The sequence below is a fragment of the Hoplias malabaricus genome, chromosome 2, assembly GCF_029633855.1.
Source record: "Hoplias malabaricus isolate fHopMal1 chromosome 2, fHopMal1.hap1, whole genome shotgun sequence".
In the NCBI taxonomy this organism is placed as follows: domain Eukaryota; kingdom Metazoa; phylum Chordata; class Actinopteri; order Characiformes; family Erythrinidae; genus Hoplias; species Hoplias malabaricus.
In genome coordinates this window covers 84,556,614-84,579,024 of record NC_089801.1, presented here as the reverse complement: position 1 = coordinate 84,579,024, position 22,411 = coordinate 84,556,614, and the positions used below count along the sequence as shown (strand labels likewise).

The 22,411-nt window shown below is 46.9% G+C and overlaps 2 protein-coding genes across 4 annotated transcripts in view; one reads left to right on the top strand and one right to left on the bottom strand.

Moving 5' to 3' along the window:
- The first annotated feature begins 4,525 nt into the window (after nucleotides 1-4,525).
- Nucleotides 4,526-12,507, top strand: atic (5-aminoimidazole-4-carboxamide ribonucleotide formyltransferase/IMP cyclohydrolase). Its single transcript, XM_066659891.1, has 15 exons — nucleotides 4,526-4,666; nucleotides 5,291-5,417; nucleotides 5,722-5,865; nucleotides 7,339-7,427; nucleotides 8,212-8,363; nucleotides 8,848-9,004; nucleotides 9,154-9,279; nucleotides 9,496-9,603; nucleotides 9,731-9,816; nucleotides 9,912-10,001; nucleotides 10,165-10,290; nucleotides 10,955-11,047; nucleotides 11,135-11,317; nucleotides 11,543-11,698; nucleotides 11,807-12,507. The coding sequence occupies exons 1-15, from the start codon at nucleotides 4,651-4,653 to the stop codon at nucleotides 11,924-11,926; spliced, it is 1,773 nt and encodes a 590-aa protein (XP_066515988.1). The 5' UTR covers nucleotides 4,526-4,650; the 3' UTR covers nucleotides 11,927-12,507.
- A 1,173-nt stretch (nucleotides 12,508-13,680) lies between these two features.
- The window catches only part of fn1b (fibronectin 1b), a 29,545-nt gene continuing 20,814 nt past the window's right edge, over nucleotides 13,681-22,411 (bottom strand). Inside the window, exons 33-45 of one of the 3 annotated variants that reach the window (XM_066661954.1) lie at nucleotides 21,737-21,924; nucleotides 20,915-21,002; nucleotides 20,633-20,812; nucleotides 19,793-19,882; nucleotides 19,113-19,301; nucleotides 18,851-18,940; nucleotides 17,992-18,440; nucleotides 17,677-17,815; nucleotides 17,309-17,470; nucleotides 16,764-16,889; nucleotides 16,349-16,455; nucleotides 16,026-16,139; nucleotides 13,681-15,380 (exon numbers count right to left, since the gene is read on the bottom strand). In XM_066661954.1, the coding sequence (XP_066518051.1) occupies nucleotides 15,303-15,380; nucleotides 16,026-16,139; nucleotides 16,349-16,455; nucleotides 16,764-16,889; nucleotides 17,309-17,470; nucleotides 17,677-17,815; nucleotides 17,992-18,440; nucleotides 18,851-18,940; nucleotides 19,113-19,301; nucleotides 19,793-19,882; nucleotides 20,633-20,812; nucleotides 20,915-21,002; nucleotides 21,737-21,924 (2,000 nt within the window). In that variant the 3' untranslated portion in view covers nucleotides 13,681-15,302. The remainder of the gene's footprint in view (nucleotides 15,381-16,025; nucleotides 16,140-16,348; nucleotides 16,456-16,763; nucleotides 16,890-17,308; nucleotides 17,471-17,676; nucleotides 17,816-17,991; nucleotides 18,441-18,850; nucleotides 18,941-19,112; nucleotides 19,302-19,792; nucleotides 19,883-20,632; nucleotides 20,813-20,914; nucleotides 21,003-21,736; nucleotides 21,925-22,411) is intronic. The other 2 variants (XM_066661955.1, XM_066661957.1) reach the window with 2 other exon arrangements.

Sequence of the window (22,411 nt, the reverse complement as noted above, 5' to 3'; positions counted from 1 at the left end):
TCCACTTTATCAGAAACACCCCCCTCTACTGACACTCACTGGCCACTTTATCAGAAACACCCCCCTTCTACTGACACTCACTGGCCACTTTATCAGAAACACCCCCCTCTACTGACACTCACTGGCCACTTTATCAGAAACACCCTCCCTCTACTGACACTCACTGGCCACTTTATCAGAAACACCCCCCTCTACTGACACTCACTGGCCACTTTATCAGAAACACCCCCCTCTACTGACACTCACTGGCCACTTTATCAGAAACACCCCCCCCCCCCCCCCACTGACACTCACTGGCCACTTTATCAGAAACACCCCCCTCTACTGACACTCACTGGCCACTTTATCAGAAACACCCCCCTCTACTGACACTCACTGGCCACTTTATCAGAAACACCCCCCCTCTACTGACACTCACTGGCCACTTTATCAGAAACAACCTCCCTCTACTGACACTCACTGGCCACTTTATCAGAAACACCCCCCCCCCTCTACTGACACTCACTGGCCACTTTATCAGAAACAACCCCCCTCTACTGACACTCACTGGACACTTTATCAGAAACACCCCCCTTCTACTGACACTCACTGGCCACTTTATCAGAAACACCCCCCTCTACTGACACTCACTGGCCACTTTATCAGAAACACCCCCCTCTACTGACACTCACTGGCCACTTTATCAGAAACACCCCCCTCTACTGACACTCACTGGCCACTTTATCAGAAACACCCCCCTCTACTGACACTCACTGGCCACTTTATCAGAAACAACCTCCCTCTACTGACACTCACTGGCCACTTTATCAGAAACACCCCCCTCTACTGACACTCACTGGCCACTTTATCAGAAACACCCCCCCTCTACTGACACTCACTGGCCACTTTATCAGAAACACCCTCCCTCTACTGACACTCACTGGCCACTTTATCAGAAACACCCCCCTCTACTGACACTCACTGGCCACTTTATCAGAAACACCCCCCTCTACTGACACTCACTGGCCACTTTATCAGAAACACCCCCCCCCCCCCCCCCACTGACACTCACTGGCCACTTTATCAGAAACACCCCCCTCTACTGACACTCACTGGCCACTTTATCAGAAACACCCCCCTCTACTGACACTCACTGGCCACTTTATCAGAAACACCCCCCCTCTACTGACACTCACTGGCCACTTTATCAGAAACAACCTCCCTCTACTGACACTCACTGGCCACTTTATCAGAAACACCCCCCCCCCCCCTCTACTGACACTCACTGGCCACTTTATCAGAAACAACCCCTCTACTAACACTCACTGGCCACTTTATCAGAAACACCCCCCTCTACTGACACTCACTGGACACTTTATCAGAAACACCCCCCTTCTACTGACACTCACTGGCCACTTTATCAGAAACACCCCCCTCTACTGACACTCACTGGCCACTTTATCAGAAACACCCCCCTCTACTGACACTCACTGGACACTTTATCAGAAACACCCCCCCTCTACTGACACTCACTGGCCACTTTATCAGAAACACCCCCCTCTACTGACACTCACTGGCCACTTTATCAGAAACAACCTCCCTCTACTGACACTCACTGGCCACTTTATCAGAAACACCCCCCTCTACTGACACTCACTGGCCACTTTATCAGAAACAACCTCCCTCTACTGACACTCACTGGCCACTTTATCAGAAACACCCCCCTCTACTGACACTCACTGGACACTTTATCAGAAACACCCCCCCTCTACTGACACTCACTGGCCACTTTATCAGAAACACCCCCCCTCTACTGACACTCACTGGCCACTTTATCAGAAACACCCCCCTCTACTGACAATCACTGGCCACTTTATCAGAAACAACCCCCCTCTACTGACACTCACTGGCCACTTTATCAGAAACACCCCCCTCTACTGACACACACTGGCCACTTTATCAGAAACACCACCCTCTACTGATACTCACTGGCCACTTTATCAGAAACACCCCCCTCTACTGACGCTCACTGGCCACTTTATCAGAAACAACCCCCCTCTACTGACACTCACTGGCCACTTTATCAGAAACACCCCCCTCTACTGACACACACTGGCCACTATATCAGAAACACCCCCCCTCTACTGACACTCACTGGCCACTTTATCAGAAACACCCCCCTCTACTGACACTTACTGGCCACTTTATCAGAAACAACCCCCCTCTACTGACACTCACTGGCCACTTTATCAGAAACACCCCCCTCTACTGACACACACTGGCCACTTTATCAGAAACACCACCCTCTACTGATACTCACTGGCCACTTTATCAGAAACACCCCCCTCTACTGACGCTCACTGGCCACTATATCAGAAACACCCCCCCTCTACTGACACTCACTGGCCACTTTATCAGAAACACCCCCCTCTACTGACGCTCACTGGCCACTATATCAGAAACACCCCCCCTCTACTGACACTCACTGGCCACTTTATCAGAAACACCCCCCTCTACTGACGCTCACTGGCCACTATATCAGAAACACCCCCCTCTACTGACACTCACTGGCCACTTTATCAGAAACGCACCCACCCACTTCAGCAAGGTGTAGACTGGTGTTTCAGTAAAGTGGCCACCCTACCAAAGTCACCTGAATGATACAGGTCTCTGTTCGAAGGTGATTCATGAGTCGAGACAGGTTCATTTGAGCTTCATCCATCAGCTTTTTATGATTTTTATGATTTTTATGAGTCGTTGGATGTTGCGTAGTGTATTTGTGTGTGTGTGTGTGTGTGTGTTTACATCACCTTCCTGCACACCTCAGCGTTTTTCCCTTTGCCGCCTCCGAAGAGAGTCGTGATGCCTTTAAAAGCATCAATAACACCCAACCTGCGCTGACCCCGAGGCTAATAAAACCTTATTGATTCTCCCACCTTCATCCCGGACCCCTCAGCCCCCCCTCAGCCCCCTCCAAATAAGCCTGATTGTTGCCTCCTGTAATACACTTTTACCTAATCACTTGGCAAAACACAGCCAGGTGGAGGAGGGGGAATAAAGAGGACGGAAATGCCCCTCGGAGCCAAAAAAACCCCACCTCTGGAGATTAAATTAGCCCAAAAGCTGTCGCAAATCAGCGGAATCGATGCGGTCAGCTGTAACCGAGGCCCCAGAGTGCCCCCAGGAGCCCCGTTAGCGCCTGCACCGTCCCATCCACCTTAATTAAATTACACGAAGGCCACAGGTTTCCAAAAACAGGGCCATAACTCGGGCTTGGCGTGAGTTCAGCGATTAAAGAAACAAGTCGCCTGGTAATTACCTCAGAATCTTTACTCTTCTCTCAGCCACAGAAACTGGACACACTCCCCTCGCCCTCCGCTCACTGTCCAGACATTTCACTGACTGCGCGGGAGCACTGTGTAGACCTGTTACTGTTGCTATGCATACTGGTTACACCCCTCCCCCTCCACAGCCATGTTCTTCAATGCTAAGGACCCCCACAGATGTCAAAAAAAGCAGGTATAGTCTTATGATTTGAAAGTGGGGTTGTGCTGGTGTAGAGTGGATCAGACACAGCAGTGCTGCTGGAGTTTTTAAACCCTGCGTCCACTCTCTGTCCACTCTGTGAGACACTCCTCCCTCGTTGGTCCACCTTGTAGATGTAGAGTCAGAGACAGTAGCTCATCTGTCGCTGCACAGTGTGTGTCGCTCGTCCTCTAGTCCTTCATCAGTGACACAGGACGCTGTCGGCTGGATGTTTTTGGTCGGTGGACTGTTCTCAGTCCAGACACTGAGGGGTTTAAAAACTCCAGCAGCACTGCTGTGTCTGATCCACTCTACACCAGCACAACACACACTAACACACCACCACCACGTCAGTGTCACTGCAGCGCTGAGAATGATCCACCACCACATCACACCTGCTCTGTGGGGGTCCTGAGCGCTGAGGGACAGGGGGGAAAAGGGGGTGACAACGTATGCAGAGCAACAGATCTACTACAGTCCCTAGAACTACAGAGATGTCCTGTGTGGAACCGAGAGAATGAACAGTGAGTGGCTTTAATGTTATGGCTGAATGGTGTATAAGGACGAAGGGGGAAAGGCGCAAGGGATATAATAATGTAAGCATATTGCGCCCCCTTCTGGCAAAAAAGGAACAAACTGGAACAAAGTCCAGAAAATCTGGGTCAGTTTTCGATTAATTTTAGACTTAAACTACACACTCGTACAGACTCAGCACGTGGCCTACATTATACATCACCGTGAACCGTCTGACCACCCCGGTCACGTGACAAAATGTCTCAGTAAACATCAACAAATATATATATATATTATGAATACGCCATTTGTCATATTTATTTGCACATATTTGTATGTATTCATTTGTTTATATATTTATAATTTATTTAAATTTAATTACATTTAATTCTGTATTTTTGGAAATTATTTCTGTTAAAATTTAAGAAATGGTTTGGGACTTTTATTAAGTGTTTTTAGCCTTTTTTTTAAACGTTAATAACTGTCGTTAAGTGAAGTAGGCTCCGCCGTTAGCCCCGCCCTCACAGGAATAAACGGTTATAAACTCCATTTCCCAGCATGCCCCTGTGTCGCTGGGTCTGATTAGCCGCGGTGTCTCTCTCTCTCTCTCCGCCTTCTCCCTCAGTCAAGAGCATGGCTCCAGAACTCGGTAATTCAGGTTTTATTCGGATTTTATTCGCTCTATTGGACACTTTTACTGGAGTTTAACTTTCTTTGTGTTTACAGCGGCGCAGCGCCACAGAACTCAGCTCTAAAGAAGAGTTTAAAGAGTCTTGAATTAATGAGTGGAATGTGCAGTTTCTCTGTGTGTAGTTCAGAGTGCGTGCGAGTTATTGAATGTGTGTGTGGTTTGTGTGTCGTGGAGTGTGTGAATGCATGTTGTTGGGGTCTATAGTGTATTTGTGTGGTAATCAGTGCAGTTAGAGGTATGTGTGTGTGTGTGTAGTTTATTGTGTGTGTGTGTGTAGTTTATTGTGTGTGTAGTTTATTGTGTGTGTGTGTGTGTAGTTTGAGTGTGTGTAGTTTGAGTGTGTGTGGGTAGGTAGTTATTGTGTGTGTGTGTGTGTGGTCATTGAATGTGTCGTGTGTATTGTGTAGTGGAGTTATTGGATGTGTGTGTATTGTGTTATTCCTGTTTATTGGGAGTGTTTTGTCTGTGTTGTGTAGTTGTTGTGTTTGTGTGAGAAGCTATTGTGGTTGTGTACAGTGTGTCACTCTCTGTGTGTGTGTGTGTGTGTGTGTGTGTGTGTGTGTGGCCTCTCCCTGTGTGCAGCCGTCCTGAGTGTGTCCGATAAGACCGGTCTCCTGGACTTTGCGAAGCGGCTGATCTCCGTGGGGCTGAATCTGGTGGCGTCTGGAGGAACGGCCAAAACTCTGAGAGACGCTGGACTTTCTGTCAGGTCTGTGTCCCAGCAGCAGTACACACACACACACACACACACACACCCACCCAGAGCGACGCGCAGCTACCTCTCAGTTGGAGATTAGGCGTCTTGCTCAGGGACAGTTCAGCTGTGGATGTTGAAGGAGGACACAGTGCTGTTTCTACTCTCGACCCCTTCCTCAGTTTTCTTCTGGGTCTATGATGCACCCGAACCCACCCCTAAGGGTCCCAGAGACCACCCCTTACAGCATTAAAGTTCAGTCAGAGGAGCCTGTTGTATTAAATAATAATATTAACCCTTCCTTCTCCATGTCTTTCAGAGATGTGTCTGAGCTCACCGGGTTTCCCGAGATGCTCGGCGGCAGAGTGAAGACCCTCCACCCTGCCGTCCATGGGGGCATCCTGGCCAGGCAGTCTCCGTCGGACCAGGCCGACATGGAGAAACTGGGCTTCAGTCTTGTGAGGTAAAGCTGAAATCTTTATTAACCCATACTCTAATCTATTTTCTTGGCCTGTGTCCACTTAAAGTAACAGTATGTCATTTTTACCTTATAAAATTATAGTGTCAAACTGATTGTGATGCTCCACTGAGCTGTAACAGGGAGAATAGAGCCTCTGTCATTGGTACTATGGGCTCAGCACTGCAGAAACTGCGGTATGTAACTTTGGAGAAGGGTAGGAAATCAATCACCCGTCCCTTCCCATTGATCTTAGTAGAGTGCTGTAAAAATGAATTCCACTAGGTGGAGCCCAGGAGCTAAAAGTACTAGTCTTGCGTAGTGTTTCTTTAAGATTTCACTTGAAGCAACACTACGTAATGTTGGGTGTTTTTTGCTCCTGGTTCTCCCTACAGTTGCAGAATGTAGTGTGAGGTGGTGTGATTTCCTACCCTCTTCCAAAGGCTACATAGTGCAGTTTCTGCAGTGCTGAGCCTGACATAGCGACTACAGCAACTACACTAATCTCCCTGTTACAGCTCTGTGGACCATCTCAGTGATTTTGGAGCTGTAACTTGAGAGTAAAAATGCTACATAGTGTTACTTTAATGCATTAACATCATGTGATTCTCACCAGATCTATTTAAATTAACCAGATTTCTTAAAGTGAGAGAGAGAATGTCTTAATCAAATTACTGGCTGATTGCTGTTGGCGTGACTGTTGTGAGCTCTGTGATTGGCCGGAAGGTGGCGTGGAGTACAACTTGATTGGTTCACATGTGTATCACATGGTTGGTTACATGCTGTGTCTGAAACAGTGCTTTGTTCACTATGTAGTGCACTATAATGGGGTCCTGTATTGTTGTGGTGCACTCAAACAATCCCACAATGCCTTGCAATAAGTAGTGTACAACACCACAGCTTAAATAACAAACAAAAACAAGGTTAGTACACTCAACCAGTCAAATTTGTCCTCACATCTTGTTATAACCAATCACAAAGCTGCTCAGTTTTGAGTGCCATCAGCTGCCTCCTTGTACTCCACTTAATAAAAACATTAAAGCAACGATGGGTAGTATTTTTTACCTCAAACTACAGCTTCAAATTCACTGTGATGCTCTACTTAAATGTAACAGGGACAATAGAGACTCTGTTGTTGCCACTCCGGGCTCAGCACTGCAGAAACTACACTATGTAACTTTTGGAGGAAGGTAGGAAACCACCTCCCTACTCTCTTTGTTTCGTAACAGTGCTGTAAAAGTGAACTTCACTCTGTAACTATAGAGGAAGCCCAGGAGTGAAAACGCTAAATCTTACCTAGTGTTACTTTAAAGGCACCCCTAGGGGGCGTTTTGCACAAATGCAGGATCTCTTACTTAACCAGACATATTTAACCCAATGTCAGACCTAACCAGCAGTGGGTGAGTTGGGGGACCATGATGTTGGACACCTCACACTTTAGGCTTGGGTATCTGGCTAACTGAGGTTGTTTTTGTTCAGGGTGGTGGTGTGTAACCTGTATCCGTTTGTCAAGACGGTGGCGTCCCCAAATGTGACCGTCTCGGACGCGGTGGAGCAGATTGACATCGGTGAGATGAACTGTACTTTGGTTTCGCTGGGTATAACCGGACCTTTTAACCGTGTGCGGCTGTTGAGCCGAGCTGGTTTAACTTTTCTTGGAGGTTCAGGTCTGATGTAAAAATTACATTAAAGGAACAATATGTAAATTTTTTTTCCTTAAAGTTACAGCTTTAAAACCACTATTATGGTCCACTGAGCTGTAATAGAGATAACAGAGCCGATGTAATTGCTACTCTCTGCTCAGCATGGCAGAAACTGCACTATGTAACTTGTGGAGGAAGGTAGGTATCTGTCCACTGACCCCTAGACTGTGAAACAAGACTAAGACACACCCAGTCAGTTTTCTGTGTGCTGTCAGAAAACACAGGATAAAACCAGGCGTTCTGATTCAGCTCCGCTTCTGACGTCAAGTGCAGAGACTTTAGAATGGCCCCGCCCCCTCGTCTGAGTCTATCCAATCACAGCGCTGGACCCGTGTTTATGTGAGAGCACAAAGACGAGGTTAAACTCAGCAAAACAGACACAACGAGCGCGGAGAAATAAGAGCACTGAGTAAAAACGGAGAAGAAAGAGAACAGAGTGAAAACGGCTAAAAACCAGAGCTTCTGCTCCTCGCTCCTCACTGCTGTGCGCTCGGGGTCGGGGTGAACAGAGAGCGGCTCATTATCATTTAAAGGAACAGGTGCTGAAAGCGGGCGTTCTGAACAGGGGCTGTTTACACAGGGGGAGAACACTGCTGTGGGGGTCTTCACTGTGTATCTTCCAGCGCTAATGTAACCCTTTCCTGTCCAGGTGGTGTCACTCTTCTCCGCGCTGCGGCTAAAAACCACGCCCGGGTGACCATCGTCTGCGACCCGTCCGACTATGACCTGGTTGCCACGGAGATGGAGTCGTCTGACGCCCACGACACCAACCTCGAGACCCGCAAGACGCTCGCTCTGAAGGTGACTGTTACTTTAAATAACGCTGCTCTCAGGGGTGTCTCAGAGGCTCCTCGTGTTCTGACTTGCCCCAGTGAAGGTGCAGTTGGTGTTGAGCAACCCTCCGCCCACCACACACACACACACACACACACAGAGCTCTCTTTACAAACTGCTTTCTGAGTAAAACACTGCTTTATCTTTGCTTTGATTTTTTTTTTAAGACTTCTCTTTAATCAGTGTGTGTTTGCTTTGAGCAGTGTGTGTGTGTCAGTCACTGGGTCATGTTCCAGATTCCTGCTGACCCTCCATGCCGGGTAAAGTCCAGATGGAGACTCTCCTGGTGTTTCTCTGTTTAGTGTGTGTGTCCTCTGTTGCCCTGTGAGGTGGCGGCCTCTAGTGGCCAAACTAAGAAATGTCTCATAAGGCCATTATACAAAGTGAATGTATCTCTTTCTGTAGACTACTGCAGCTGTTAAGGTGTGTGTGTCCTCTCCTCTCCTCTCAGGCGTTCACTCACACGGCGCAGTATGACGAAGCAATAGCGGATTATTTCCGGAGAGAGTACAGCGGCGGGGTCTCTCAGCTGCAGCTGCGCTACGGCATGAACCCCCACCAAGCTCCGGCTCAGATTTACACACTGCGCCCTGCTCTGCCTCTCAAGGGTATACACACACACACACACTCAGAAAAAAAGAATGAGAGAGAGATATGTAAATTGTGTACAGTTGAACATTCATCACAAGTATTCAGTGTCTTTGTTTTTTCCTTATCTCTGTCTTTTCTCTTCCTGTTTTCTTTCTCTCTCTCTCAGTTCTGAACGGTTCTCCTGGGTTCATTAATCTCTGTGATGCTCTGAACGCGTGGCAGTTGGTCCGAGAGTTGAGGAGCGCTTTGGGAATTCCAGCAGCAACGTCCTTCAAACACGTCAGTCCGGCTGGTGAGAACACACACACACACACACTGTGTATGATGCCTTCACTGTGGTTTACTCCATGATCCAGAGGTTCCTCCAGTTGATGATAGTGTACTGTAGAGGAGTGGTTCTCACTGGGGTGAGTAGGTGGGGTCTCGGTGTGCGGAGTCTCACCGGGGTGAGTAGGCGGGGTCTCAGCGGGACAGGTGGGCGGAGTCTCAGAGTTGCTTGGTGTTGCAGGTGCTGCTGTTGGAGTGGAGCTGAGCGAGGATGAGGCCAAAGTGTGTATGGTTCACGACCTTCTCAAGGACCTCACACCCCTCGCCACGGCCTACGCCAGGGCCAGAGGTAACACACACACACACCACTTACATTCCAGCTTTTAATGTACCGTCCCAGGTTTATAGAACCTTTGAATAAACATGGAATTACTGCACTTTAACCACGGCTTCAAAAGTGTTTCTTTATTGTTCAGGTGCAGACCGAATGTCTTCGTTTGGAGACTTCATCGCTCTCTCAGACCCCTGTGACGTTCCCACTGCCAAGATCATCTCCAGAGAGGTGTGTGTGTGTGTTTTTTCCCTGACAGCTTTCATTTATCCAGTGAATAAAGCTCTCAACTTTATGGAACCCCTCATTTTTCCAAACTCTCCTAGGTCTCAGACGGAATAATTGCTCCTGGATTCGAAGAAGAGGCTCTCCGCATTCTGTCCAAAAAGAAGAACGGCAACTACTGCGTTCTGCAGGTAAGTCTCACACACACACACACACTCAGGAGGAGCTTCTGAAATGTGCTACAACAAAAAGACCCCCGGGTGAAACACAGCGGTAAAGGGGCGTGTTTCTGTTAAAGTGGCCGGGGGTGGGTGTAGGTTAAACGTGGCTGTGTCTAATTACCTCTGTCCTCAGATGGACCCCGAGTATGAGCCTGAGGAGCAGGAGGTCAGGGTTCTGTTTGGGCTCCACCTTAAACAGAAGAGGAACAACGCCGTCATCAATAAGGAGCTCTTCAGCAACATCGTCTCCAAGGGAACGGTGAGCTCCCACCATGTTTTTAATGTTACGGCTGGTGTTGGGGGATGGGCATCTCCTCCACATTCTGTTTAAAGACTCGGTGCTTTTGTTTTATACGACTGGCTCCGCCCACAAAGTGGGTGGAGCAACATCCACAAATCCACTGCAGTAACACTGTTTACTTCCGTTATTATTTTTACACCATCACACCATCAGCTCATAACACAGTGTGGTCAGTAGGGGGCACAGTGCACTCACCACAAACAACAATTGGCTCAGGAGCCTTTGAAGTTCACCTTGTCGTTGGCTCTCTACTAAAATGCCTTAACTCATCATGGCATGCTTTGTGTGATTGATATGCAAATGAGGTGGTATGGGTAGGTGGAGCTTGGCCTCACACAGTGTAGCTGATTCATCAACTGCGCTCAGATCTCCACTTGCTTCGTCAGTGCACTCCTTGTGATTAGAGAAACTAGAATGTAAATGGGAAATGTGCCTCTGTTGTTGCTCCTCTGGGCTCAGCACAGCAGAAACTGCTCTATGTAACTTGGTTTCAGGGCTGTGCTGTAAAAGTGAACGAAGCCTTGCGGCTGTAGCGGGAGCCTAGGAGCTAAAACACCAAGTCTTACCTAGTGTTGTTTCCTTCTGTGTAAAGGACTGTGTTTCTCTGTGTGTGTTCGGGTAGCTCTCTGAGAAGGCTGTTCGTGACCTGATCGTGGCCAGCGTCGCTGTGAAGTACACGCAGTCCAACTCTGTGTGCTACGCTAAAGACGGACAGGTAAACGCTCACAGCCCGGACTCTTCAGAATCCTACGCTGAGAATCTAACTTTTTATTTAATAATAGATTGTGTGTGTGTGTGTCAGGTGATCGGTATCGGCGCTGGGCAGCAGTCCAGGATCCACTGCACCCGTCTGGCCGGAGATAAAGCCGATAACTGGTGGCTACGACACCATCCCTCCATCCTCAACATGAAGTTCCGCTCCGGAGTCAAACGAGCAGAGATCGCCAACGCCATCGATCAGTTCGTCTCCAACACCATCGGAGAGGTTTATTATAAACACACACACACACACACACACACAGCTCCTGTGTTCTCCATGGTTCCGTCCGGAGCTGCTCTGTAGCGGTGATCTTCTGTTAAAACTCGTCTGAAGCTAAATCCCTCCCTGAAACCTCTACTCGGCAAATTAAGAGATTTCAATTCAAATATCAGCGCCACACTGAGAAACTCAGATCTTTGATTCACACTGGTGTGTGTGTGTGTGTGTCAGGGCCCTGACCTGGCTGTGTGGAAGTCTCTGTTTGAGGAGGTCCCCGAGGCTCTCTCTGAGACGGAGAGGAGAAACTGGCTGAGTTCCCTTCAGGGTGTGGCCCTCAGCTCTGACGCCTTCTTCCCCTTCAGAGACAACGTGGACCGCGCCAGACGGGTAAGGACCACCTCTCCCCCCTCCCCCAGCACTACAACACGGTCCGGAAGCTGACTCTCAGCAGGTGAATTTACAGACTGTTGACTATTCCTCTGTGTGTGTGTTCAGAGCGGCGTGGAGTACATCGCAGCCCCGGCTGGATCCACTGCAGACGAGGTGGTCATTAACGCCTGCAACGAACTGGGCATCACTTTAGCGCACACCAACACCCGCCTCTTCCATCATTAAAGTACCGTCCTATGACCGGACCCCCCCCCCATGCCCCAGATCAGCTCTTAGCATTAGCACAGTCCTCTACATTCCTATAGAAAACCACATCTACATTCCCTACCTTAAAGCAGCAGTGGGTAAGACCTGGTATTTTTGCTCCTGAGCTCCCCCTACAGAGTGTAGTTCACATTACAGCACTGTTGGGGTAGCTTCCTACCCTCCTCCTAAAGTTACATAGTGCGTTCTCTGCAGTGCTGAGCCAGGAGCAGCAGACACAGATGCTCTGTTCTCCCTTTTACAGCTCAGTGGAGCATTACAGTTATTTTGAAGCTGTAATTTTAAGGGAAAAGTATTACCTAGTGTTACTTTAAGAAAACCTTTCTTGCACTAACTTTGTTACATTCCTTTACGTCTCCTGCTGTAGTCCAGCACCTTCCAGAGTGGAAACTGGGTTTAGTTCTTGTTGATGCTGATAAATAACCTTGTAATTAACTGTATTCCTGTTTAGTGCATGCTACTTTATTCATGTCCCACTCTCTACTGCCTCTAGTGTCCAGTAAGAGACATCTCGTCTGTAACTGAAGACAATAAACTGTATTTCAAAGACCTCTCTTTTTATTGTTTGGTTATTTAAAGGTAATGTGTACATTGTGGAGAAACACTGTTCTCTCTGGTTTGTTCACACCCAGAAGCTCTTCATGGAGTGGTGTTTAAGGGGGAATAACGACTTGAGCTGTTTAGTTTTGTAGCACTTTCGCTCTGTGTTTACTTTCATGCAGTTAGCGCTCTCCTGAATTTAGAGTCAGTTCCATCTTAAGTAATGTAACTGTAACAGCAGAAATAAGTCAGTGTTACCCCCCTATGGAGCAGGAATAGAGCAACATCCTCATCTCGGTTGGTGCTTTTCAGCGTTTGGAGTCTCTCCGTTGTCTAAAAACCTCCAGATGGCGTTTCTCTGCCGTGAGCAGAGAGAGAGAAAGCCTAGCACCGGACCCAGACACTTTGTTTTTTTTTACCCATTTACAGACACTGGGGCTTTTAGTCTCAGCCACAGATGCTCCCCCCACAAGTAGGAATAGTCTCTAATACTTTCAGTGCGTTAAGTTGGCCTCACTGTCAGGATTTTGCCAGTTACATTCTGATTGGCTACACGTCAGACCAAAAGAGCTGGCTTCTGATTGGTCCTTTTTGCATGTCAGTCAGATTTCCTGATCACGTTAAGAGAAGAAAGGTACCCGACTCTCCCTAGAGACACTGGCGATGAGAGACTAGGGTTTGTAAATACGTTTGACCGACTAGAGAAGAGCAAATGGAGATGAAACAAACTCAGAATTTTATAAATGTGTATAATTTTTGATTAAAATTATGAACATCGCCATTAATGTGGAAATTCTTTACACAAAATAACTTGAATAAAATGTACTTCTTTAAATGGAAGTTCAAACTACATTCCACTATCCTTTTGCTTCCATTATATACAACAGTTTAATTTAAAAGCTGCCCTCTAGTGGATACATACATTGAGCCACATCAACTAGTACCTGTGTGGATGTGTACCTGTGTAATTGCAGTGCAGCCGGTCACATGGATTACTCACTCACTCACTGTTAGCATGTTGTAGATTCACCACAAGGGGGTGCTATTAGCTTAAAATTTGTTGTAGAAATCACTATTTTATTGATTAATGTTCATTAAGTTGTGTTTATTCTTGCTGCAATGTGTAAGTAATATTCAGAAACCTAATTTTAATAAAGAAAACAGACACAGGTAAGTTTGAGGTTCTCTGTAAAACTTTATCAAAAACCGTGTTTTGACAGTAGTGAAGACTTCCTACAGTACAAACAAAAACCGTCACACTTTCTGCATCGCACTGAAGAGAAGGAACACACGAGGAATGAAAGGATAAATAAACCGGGAAAGCCTCAGGAAAGATTACATCAAATTACATCAAATTAACGAGAACAAAATAACGGAGAGACAGTGCTGGCTTCAAATGAGCTTGAGCCAAAGAAGAGAGAAACAAAGGTAAAAACAAAATAAAACCTGCACGAACCTCAAATAAACTGGAGCCAAAACTCCAACATTCTCACAAAACAGTGCTTGATTTTTTTTCTGAGTCATATTTGTCTCATACACAATCACAACAACAGATTTATTCACCGATTACAGCGCTAACACTGCTCGGGTTTAGTATTTTAAACATTTGAGAAACTAAGGCTGTGCTCAGACAGTGAAACTGTTTTATCTTGCGGCTGGATTCCAGTCTCTCTCCGTTTGAGGCGATAAAATCCGCTCCTTGTGTCACTGTTGTCAATGTAACCAATCAGAAGAAAGGGGGTGTGCTAATCTGCAGTGGATGGACCCAGGCATTTAAAGCTGAAGGGAATATTCTAGAATGAAATACGGGAACAGAATATCAGCTGGGAATCGGTTGTTTATCCTTGTTTAGAATTTAGTTAAACTGCTTTGAAAGTTAGCACTAGCCTGTTTTAATTAAGCTAATGTTAGCTTCTCAGTCGGATTTCCCGTTCCGTTTTAAATTCTCTGTATGAGCTGGTGCTATTCTTTGTACTTTTCTCCCTTGAGGTCCCTATGGGACTTTTGGAGTTTCTGTCTTTCCTTTCCTCCAAAAGCAGCGTAGTAAATTCTAAAGTCTGCTGCCTGTCCGTTTTTGTTTTGATGGGGAACATCCCACTGTAAAAATATCCACCCCACTCTTCTGCCTGCAAGACTTGTTCCAGATGGAGAGGTTGCGGTTTCTACAGGTATCTCTTTTGTGAAATCCACACCACTGTCTGAAGGCAGCGCTATTGATGAAAGCTGTAAAAACCTGGTAAATATTTGCAGTTTCTGATCGATCTGATTGATTTGTTCCTCTCATTTTAGTTGTGATTTTACAGAATAATCAAAGAAATACAAACAGCTAACAGCCAATCAATTGCCTCAGAGTAGCCACCGATTACAAACACTGAATAAGGGGGAAAACGAGCTGATGCTATGGAAACGGAAGGGCTCTGATTGGCTGGGAAGCAGCAGTAGGATGGCGGTGGCGAGGACGGGATCCAATAGGAACGCTGGAAGCCACTTTGGGGTTAGTACAGCCTCTAAGACTTCAGGTTTACATAGATAGCCCCACTTTAGAAAAGAGGTGGGGGTTGTTTAGGATTGTTTGGGTGAGTGGAGTTAGAAGGAAGGTGGGGGCTTTCAGGTGTGGTTAAGGAAGGAAGGTTGTGGTATCCACACCACGATGGGGGTCTTGATTCTAGGGGCGGTGGGGGTGGGATTAGGAAGGTTGGGTTCCTCAGTATCTGGTGTTGGGGGTGTGGTTAAGATGGAAGGTGGGGATCTCTACAGTAGAATAAGGGGTCTTCACTCTGGGGTGGGAAGGTGGTCTTCACTCTCTGGGGTTGGGGTTAGCAACAGCGTCGGCCAGCAGCTCCGGCCGGAGGCACTCAATGGGGCACTGGATGTTCTGCAGGGAGAAAAAAAAAGAGAATGTTAATTTGATTCTATACATAATATAATGGAGGTTTTCCTCTACACGGTTCCTACTCTATTGGACTGTACTCTCTTTTTAGTCCCTGGTTGGTTTTCCTTTACCACAGTTTCCTCCCTGAAGTGTATCGGGTATCATCTCAAAACCCAGTCTCTAACGGGAACAGCGGGCTTTGTTTACTCATGGTGTATTGGCGTGTTGTTGTTGTTTGGGACTGAACACAGCTCCGTCATCAGTTCAGACAGATCAGTAGAGTTTGTTCCTTCCTTGTTGCAGCGTCCAGCTCTCGCTGGATTCTTTCGTCGGCCACCGATCCGAGGAGCGTTTGAACCTCTTCAAAAGACCACGGCGTCATTTTACGAGCTGCCGTCGTGAGTCGGATAAAAACAAACGTGATCTCTGCTGCAGCTGGAGATTTTACAGATGGAGAGTTGGTGCTGGTCGTCTGCGTTGCGTGGCGTAGAGTGACGACTCTCTCTGGACAATCAGCGCTCTGCAAGGTTTACACGCCACGGTTTAGTCCCTACTCGACTCGCTCTGAACCACGAGAGAACAGCCACTAAACAAGAACCCGCTTCCAGAACCAGGACCTGATTCACCTGGTGGGAATGTGAAACTCACCACTCTGCGCAGGGTACCGTCACGGTATTGACTGTAAGTGTCTGAATAAACCGGCTTCAGCACACTTGCATCAACCTCAGCTCCAGGCTTTCTGCAGTTCTCACAGCGCCAACCCTGACACAAACACACACACAGATCGTTATACACACTGTGCTAATATAAATAAATACAAACACAGTTTCAGAAAGGAGGAGGAGAGTTTAATGGTTAATTCCTATCTGCTAGCTAGGTCTATCTTAAGTAGCTCTGTTGTATTTTTAAAACTCTTAATATATATAATTAATTTAGCCCAGTTTCCAATAAAAGTGCCTTCCGGTTTGTACCTGCTGTCCTCCGTAACATGTGCAGGTGCAAATTGCTCCCAGATATTCCTTCTGCCACTGGTGTCCAACTTGGTACATCTTTCCTTCGTCGTAACAGGTGGACGCATCTGTAAACAAACATGGGACATACCGTAACTCAGTGGTCTGTTCCCATGAGTCATTCTGTCATTCTGTTTATAGAGACCAGAAAACATAAGCCTACATTTGAGGATTGTACAGTAGGACTGTCCCCTTAGCTGTTTCTTATTGGACAAACTTAACTTTAAACGTAAGTTGCCTGGCTACACTGATAAATCCTGCTGGTGTGGGTTCAAGCCTGTTTCATCTCTTCAAATGATGCGCAACAAAACGACAGTACATATAATGACTGAGGGTTTTCTCTGTCCAGTGATGACTGAGGAGTGTTGGGGCTTACGTGGCTCGCATTTGAACTCTCCCTTGCCGTTGCCAATGCAGGTGCAGCTCATCATGTGCCCATTCTCCGCTTGTCTGTCCCACCTCTCGCCGATGCGGTAGTTGTTGCCGTTGTCGTGGCACCATTCTGCGTGAAACAGAGAAGTAGAAACGTATATTTGAATTGCTTCCAGCTCAGTTGGTTTCTGGGTTTAAAGTCAAGTAAAAGTACAAGAATTATTGAGCTCCAACTGGCGTCAGTTCACGTTCTTGTACATGTTTCTTCTTTTCAAATGACGCACACATAGTGCACACATGAGCACTTGCACTGCAAACAAATAAGGTATCAAGGTTGTGATATGAAAAACGTAGCTGTGATAGATTTGTATTTCAGCTATAGATGGTCATAGTTTTACACATCGCCCAAACCATGAAGATGCTAACGCTACACAGCAAACTGAGTATCGTACACTCGGAAATGCTGGATGCGTACATTCACTATTCGTAGGGGTTAAAACACACTAGCATTACGTTTGATTATCAGTTGCCTTTTACTCTGGTACGTACTGGACGAGTCGCATCGGAAGTGACCACTGCCGAGGCCGAGGCACCTGCACCAGAGTTTGAAGCCGGTATCGGACATGCGCTCCCACTCCTCGCCGACGTTGTGGTACGTAGCAGTGAAGGTGTCATAGCAGGCATCTTTACTTGGAGGAACTCCCTCTGGAACTGGGAGGTAAAGAGAAAAATGAACAGATAAAATGATTATTATGGGAGTCATACTAATTATAGAGCATTATTTCGGTTTATTGAGTTTCGTTTACGTTAATAGGAACAGAAAATATATAATTTAATACTGTCTTAATTATCATTAATTGTTGTTGGTTCTGAAAACAGCCCCAACCCCCCAGGCTCAAACCCCACTATGTTCATACCTGTGTTGCCTGCAGTGATCATCTCCTCCAGGATTTTGTGCTTCAGCGCCCCCTTCAGGGCCTCCACAATGACGTTGTACGAAGCTCCGGAGGTGAGGCCGATCAGTGTGGCGCTGGTGGAGGTCGGGGGAAGGCGCATCTGCACAAAAACCCAAAGCAGTCCAAACCTTTATCTGTGGACTCATCCGTACGGACACTGTAGCTAATAAGCGAGCTAGTCTTTATACTGTCAATAAGCCTGGATCACTATTTGGCATCTACGCTGTGTGCTTTGTGCCACACTGAATCTGTCTGGGTTGGTGTATGGCCGCTCACCTGGAACGCCTTCTCATCGCGGTGTGTGACTGGTACGCAGGAGACCAGGTAGGCGGAGCTCTGCTGGAAAGGTTGCCAGGTGATGGTGGTCTGAGTCTGGGCCTCCTGTGGGGTGCTGGTGCGGTTTTCTGGGAAAGGGAAAGTCGTGCCGTGGGTGGTTTCGCTGAGCGTCACCACTTTGGGAATTCGAGAGCCGTCAGGTCCCGGCTTGGGGATGTAAACCAGGGTCTGCCCCGAGCCAGGGGCCAGAGGCCTGACGGGACGGTAGGGCTGGTAGCCCCCCTGAGGCTCACCCGGCTTGTTATGCTCGGTGTACTCCACATGCTGGCCATGCTTGCCCGGCTGCAGGGTGGGAACCACCACGTGAACCAGGTTCTCCTCCTCCAGGTCGGGGACATCCAAGTATCCATGGCGGCGGGGAGGCGGGGGCAGAAGCGGAGCGCTTTCTTCTGAGCGAGAGATAAGGTTAGCGGCAAAGCAATAAGGTGGGAGGAGCTGCAGTAGCTAGAGCAGCTGTAGTAGATGTAGTGGCATCTAATGGCCAGAAGGAGGCAGCCAAGAAGATACGGCACTTAACTTAGGGGTCAGTTAAGCATTAGATACTGAAGCCCCACCAGCATCTTTGAGAAATAGTTACAGCTACACAAGCTCCTATCTGCCTCAGATATATTAATATTCATATTGCAGAGCAAGCCATAACCCAAAGCCAGAGCTCGGCTGAGACCTGCTAGCGCCTCAAAACCTCTTTTCTCTGCTGTGACCTCAGAGCGAGAACAAGAGGGTTTTGAAGGAGTACACCTTTTACCCAACTGTAGCTGGGTCTGTGGGTGTCTATGTGTAAATGTGTGTGTACACTTACGAGTTCTGGCCTTGCCCACCAGGGGGAGGCTTCTCTGGGTGTTCTGGAGAGCAATGATCTTGATGATGTACTCAGTGGCGGGCGTCAAACCTGAAACAGAAACATGTCTGATAAAGTGGCCAGTGAGTGTCAGTAGAGGGGGGTGTTTCTGATAAAGTGGCCAGTGAGTGTCAGTAGGGGGGGGGGGGGGGGGTGTTTCTGATAAAGTGGCCAGTGAGTGTCAGTAGAAGGGGGGTGTTTCTGATAAAGTGGCCAGTCTTACCGGTGATGGTGGCGTAGTTGATTCCAGCGTGGGGGCGTGGTATGAGTTCTCGGGGGCTGCCCCCTGCCTCCTCGTAGGTGATGTAGTACCCAGTGATGTGGGTGGTGGGCGGTTGCCAGCTGAAGGAGATGGAGGTGGGGGTCAGAGAGGTGAACTGCAGGTTTGTGGGGGACTGGATGGCTGGAGGAGCTGAATAGACACAAACAGAAACACAGCACATGAGTCAATTTGTGTTGAGATTAGATTAGATTAAGCTAGGTTACATTAGGTTGGATTTGGTTAGATTACACTGGAGTAGGTTAGACTAGACTGGGTTAAATTAGATTAAATGAATTACACTGGATTAGATTAGACTAGTTTAAATCAGATTGGATTAGGTTAGATTAGGTTACATTACATTTGATCTGATTAGATTGGATAATGTTAGAGGAGATTAGGCTAGACTAGATTAGGTTAAACTTAGACTGGATTAGATTAGGCTAGATTAGGTAAAATCAGATTAGATTAGCTTGGATTGGGATTGGTCAGACTGGGTTAGGGATTATGATTATGGTTGATATGAACAGATTGGATTAGATTAGACTGATTTAAATTAGATGTGATTAGATGAGATTCTATACTGTTCTTCATTAATAAGAAAGCCCCCTGGTGGAGGGAGGTGGGGGTTAGAGATGCCGTACCCGTGGTGACGGTGAGAGTGAAGGGAGGACTGCGGCTCTCTCCGTTCAGGGTGTAGATGCTGATCAAGTATGTGACGCCAGGCTGGAGACCTTAAGCACACAGAAAACACATCAGTTCACAACTTCACTTCTGTTTAGCACAGTCACATCACACACATCAGAGTTACGCCACATTCCCTCCCCCAAGAAAATTGTCTGGATCACTTCACAACAACGTTCTGAATCTGTGGAGTCGAGACGGGGCGTGTGGAGCCAATGCAACTTAAAAACACAGACCTGCAAAGCCAAATGTTACAATTAGTACCCAAAACTTAAAGGGTCCGAAGACATAGCCTTGGGGCACACCTCAGTAGCTGGAGCACTTTAGAGTTATGTTTATGTAACAAAAAGCCATTTAAATATCTTTTTAAATGAGTCTAATCCATAAAAACATTATTAGACTCTCAATCTCAAATAAGATTATGCTCCCTATGCCCTATCTAGTGCCCTTCAAAGTGTACTTTTATCTTAGTAGTCTTGTTTTTATGTAGAAAGCATTTTTTTCTAGCTTTACCAAATGCGTCTAGTTTAATATTAAATGGTGGAATCCTAGAGAGGGATTAAGTGTCCTTTGTCATATAACGAGTGTCATTTTTACATGAAGAGTCTAGTTTATATCAGGAATGTTGTCTACATTTATAGTAGGAGTCTAGTGTTAAATAAGGAGTCTAGGATTAATTCGGGAGTCTTGTTTTACTTAAAGAATCTAGTCGTATTTTAAGAATCTAGTTTTATGTAAAGTTTCTGGTTTTATCAAAGGAGTCTAGTTATCCTTAGGAGTCTAGCAGTATGTGGTTTTACCTGTGATGGTGACAGTGCGATCTTCAGCTGGGATGGTCTTCCTCACAGTGGGGTAACTCCCCGTAGTGGGCGTGGCCTCAATGAGGAAGCCTGTCATTGGTTCGGTCTTGGTGCGCCAGGTGAAGGTGATGCTGGAGTCCTTCACATCCATGATGCGGACGCGTCGAGGTGCGCTAATGTCTGCGGAGCCAAACCGAAATGTGAAGTGCATTAGCATCAAAATCTAACCACACACACAAACACACACACACACACACACACACACACACACAAAGATCTTACCTTCAGCAGTGGTCACTTCTCCGATCAATGGCTGGCTACTGAGAGAATCCTTCAGTGCGTAAACATGCACCTCATAGAGAGTGGACACCTGGAGACAGGTAAGTGTGTTGTTATGACTTACACAACACTATTGGAAACCCCTCTTTTGCTGGTGTACATTTGGAGACTTTGACTAATCTGTGAGCTGCTGTCAACTTCATCAGGACGGCGGAAGTCTTGTGGTCAGGAAACTCAGCAAGAACATATACTTTTGCATGCAGTTGGTCTTTCCACTAATGGTGCTTTTCCAGTGCATGGGATCGACTTGATCGGACTCACTTTTACCTGGTTGCTTTTCCAGTAGCACAGCTCCCCCACAAATGGAGCTGGTGACGTCGCAAACCCTGTCTCTGAAGGGAACTGTGGGCTTTGAAATCCACAACAATGATGGTGGTAAAGTTTGGTGCTGTTTACTCAACATGTTGTTGTTGTTGTTGTTGTTATTTTTGTATTTTGGACTGAACACGACTCTTAACCCCAGCTCTCACAGATGAGTTTTCCTTGACACAGATTCGGCGTTTACTAAAGACCTTCTGTCGTGATTGACAGGTCTCTCTGGCCAATCAGTGCTCTGCACATTAGAATGTTTAGTACCTACTCGGCTCGATTCATTACAGCTGCAAGCAGGGAATAAAAAAAGTACTAGGCCAGTGGAAAAGCAGAAGAGCTGAGTCCAGTTGCGTATGTTCCATGTAGTGGAAAAGCACCATAAGTGTCCAGCCGGTAAAAAAACTTAAGGGTTTTCAATAAACTGGATGGCTAAAAATAGTTGAAATGTCTGACCAGTAGTCCAGTCACGGTCACTTGCGTGGAGTCAGGAGCCACGGTCAACTCTTTGGGAGGAGCAATGTTGTTTTTCGGGGTGACCACCACTCGGTATCCACTCAGCCGGGCAATGGGCGCTCTCCAGAGGACGATGAAGGAGGAGGAGCCCACCTCAGTGAACTCGATGTTGGTGGGAGTAGGGACAGCTAGAGAAGGTAGAGAGGTCAGAATCAAACTAGAGTAAGGACACACCTATATCCACATGACGGATACCACTTATCCAGAGTGACCAGATCAAGGACCCCTACTGGTTTAGGGTGGTGTCATCACCCGAGTGGAGAATCGAACCCCAAACAAGGTTTTGAAAATTTTAGATGCGTAAAATAGCTCAAAGCTAATGTTTCTAATAGTGTGCGTAATTTCAACAGAGGGAACTATGGGTGTATCCTAATCCCTAGCAAGCTTCCTTAACACCTATTCCCTACAGAGGCATCAATCTTGGGTAAATTGTATAAAACCAATTGCTGATCACTCTACTGTCTCATTTAATAAAGTTAAGCACAAGCTAATAAGTTCATTAGCCAGTTGGCTAACTTACACAATAGTCTGAGACAGCAGAACAAGCTTGCATGCTGATTCTCAAGTACCCTCAACTGATCAGGTCTACAATAGACACAAATATATCACCAAGTG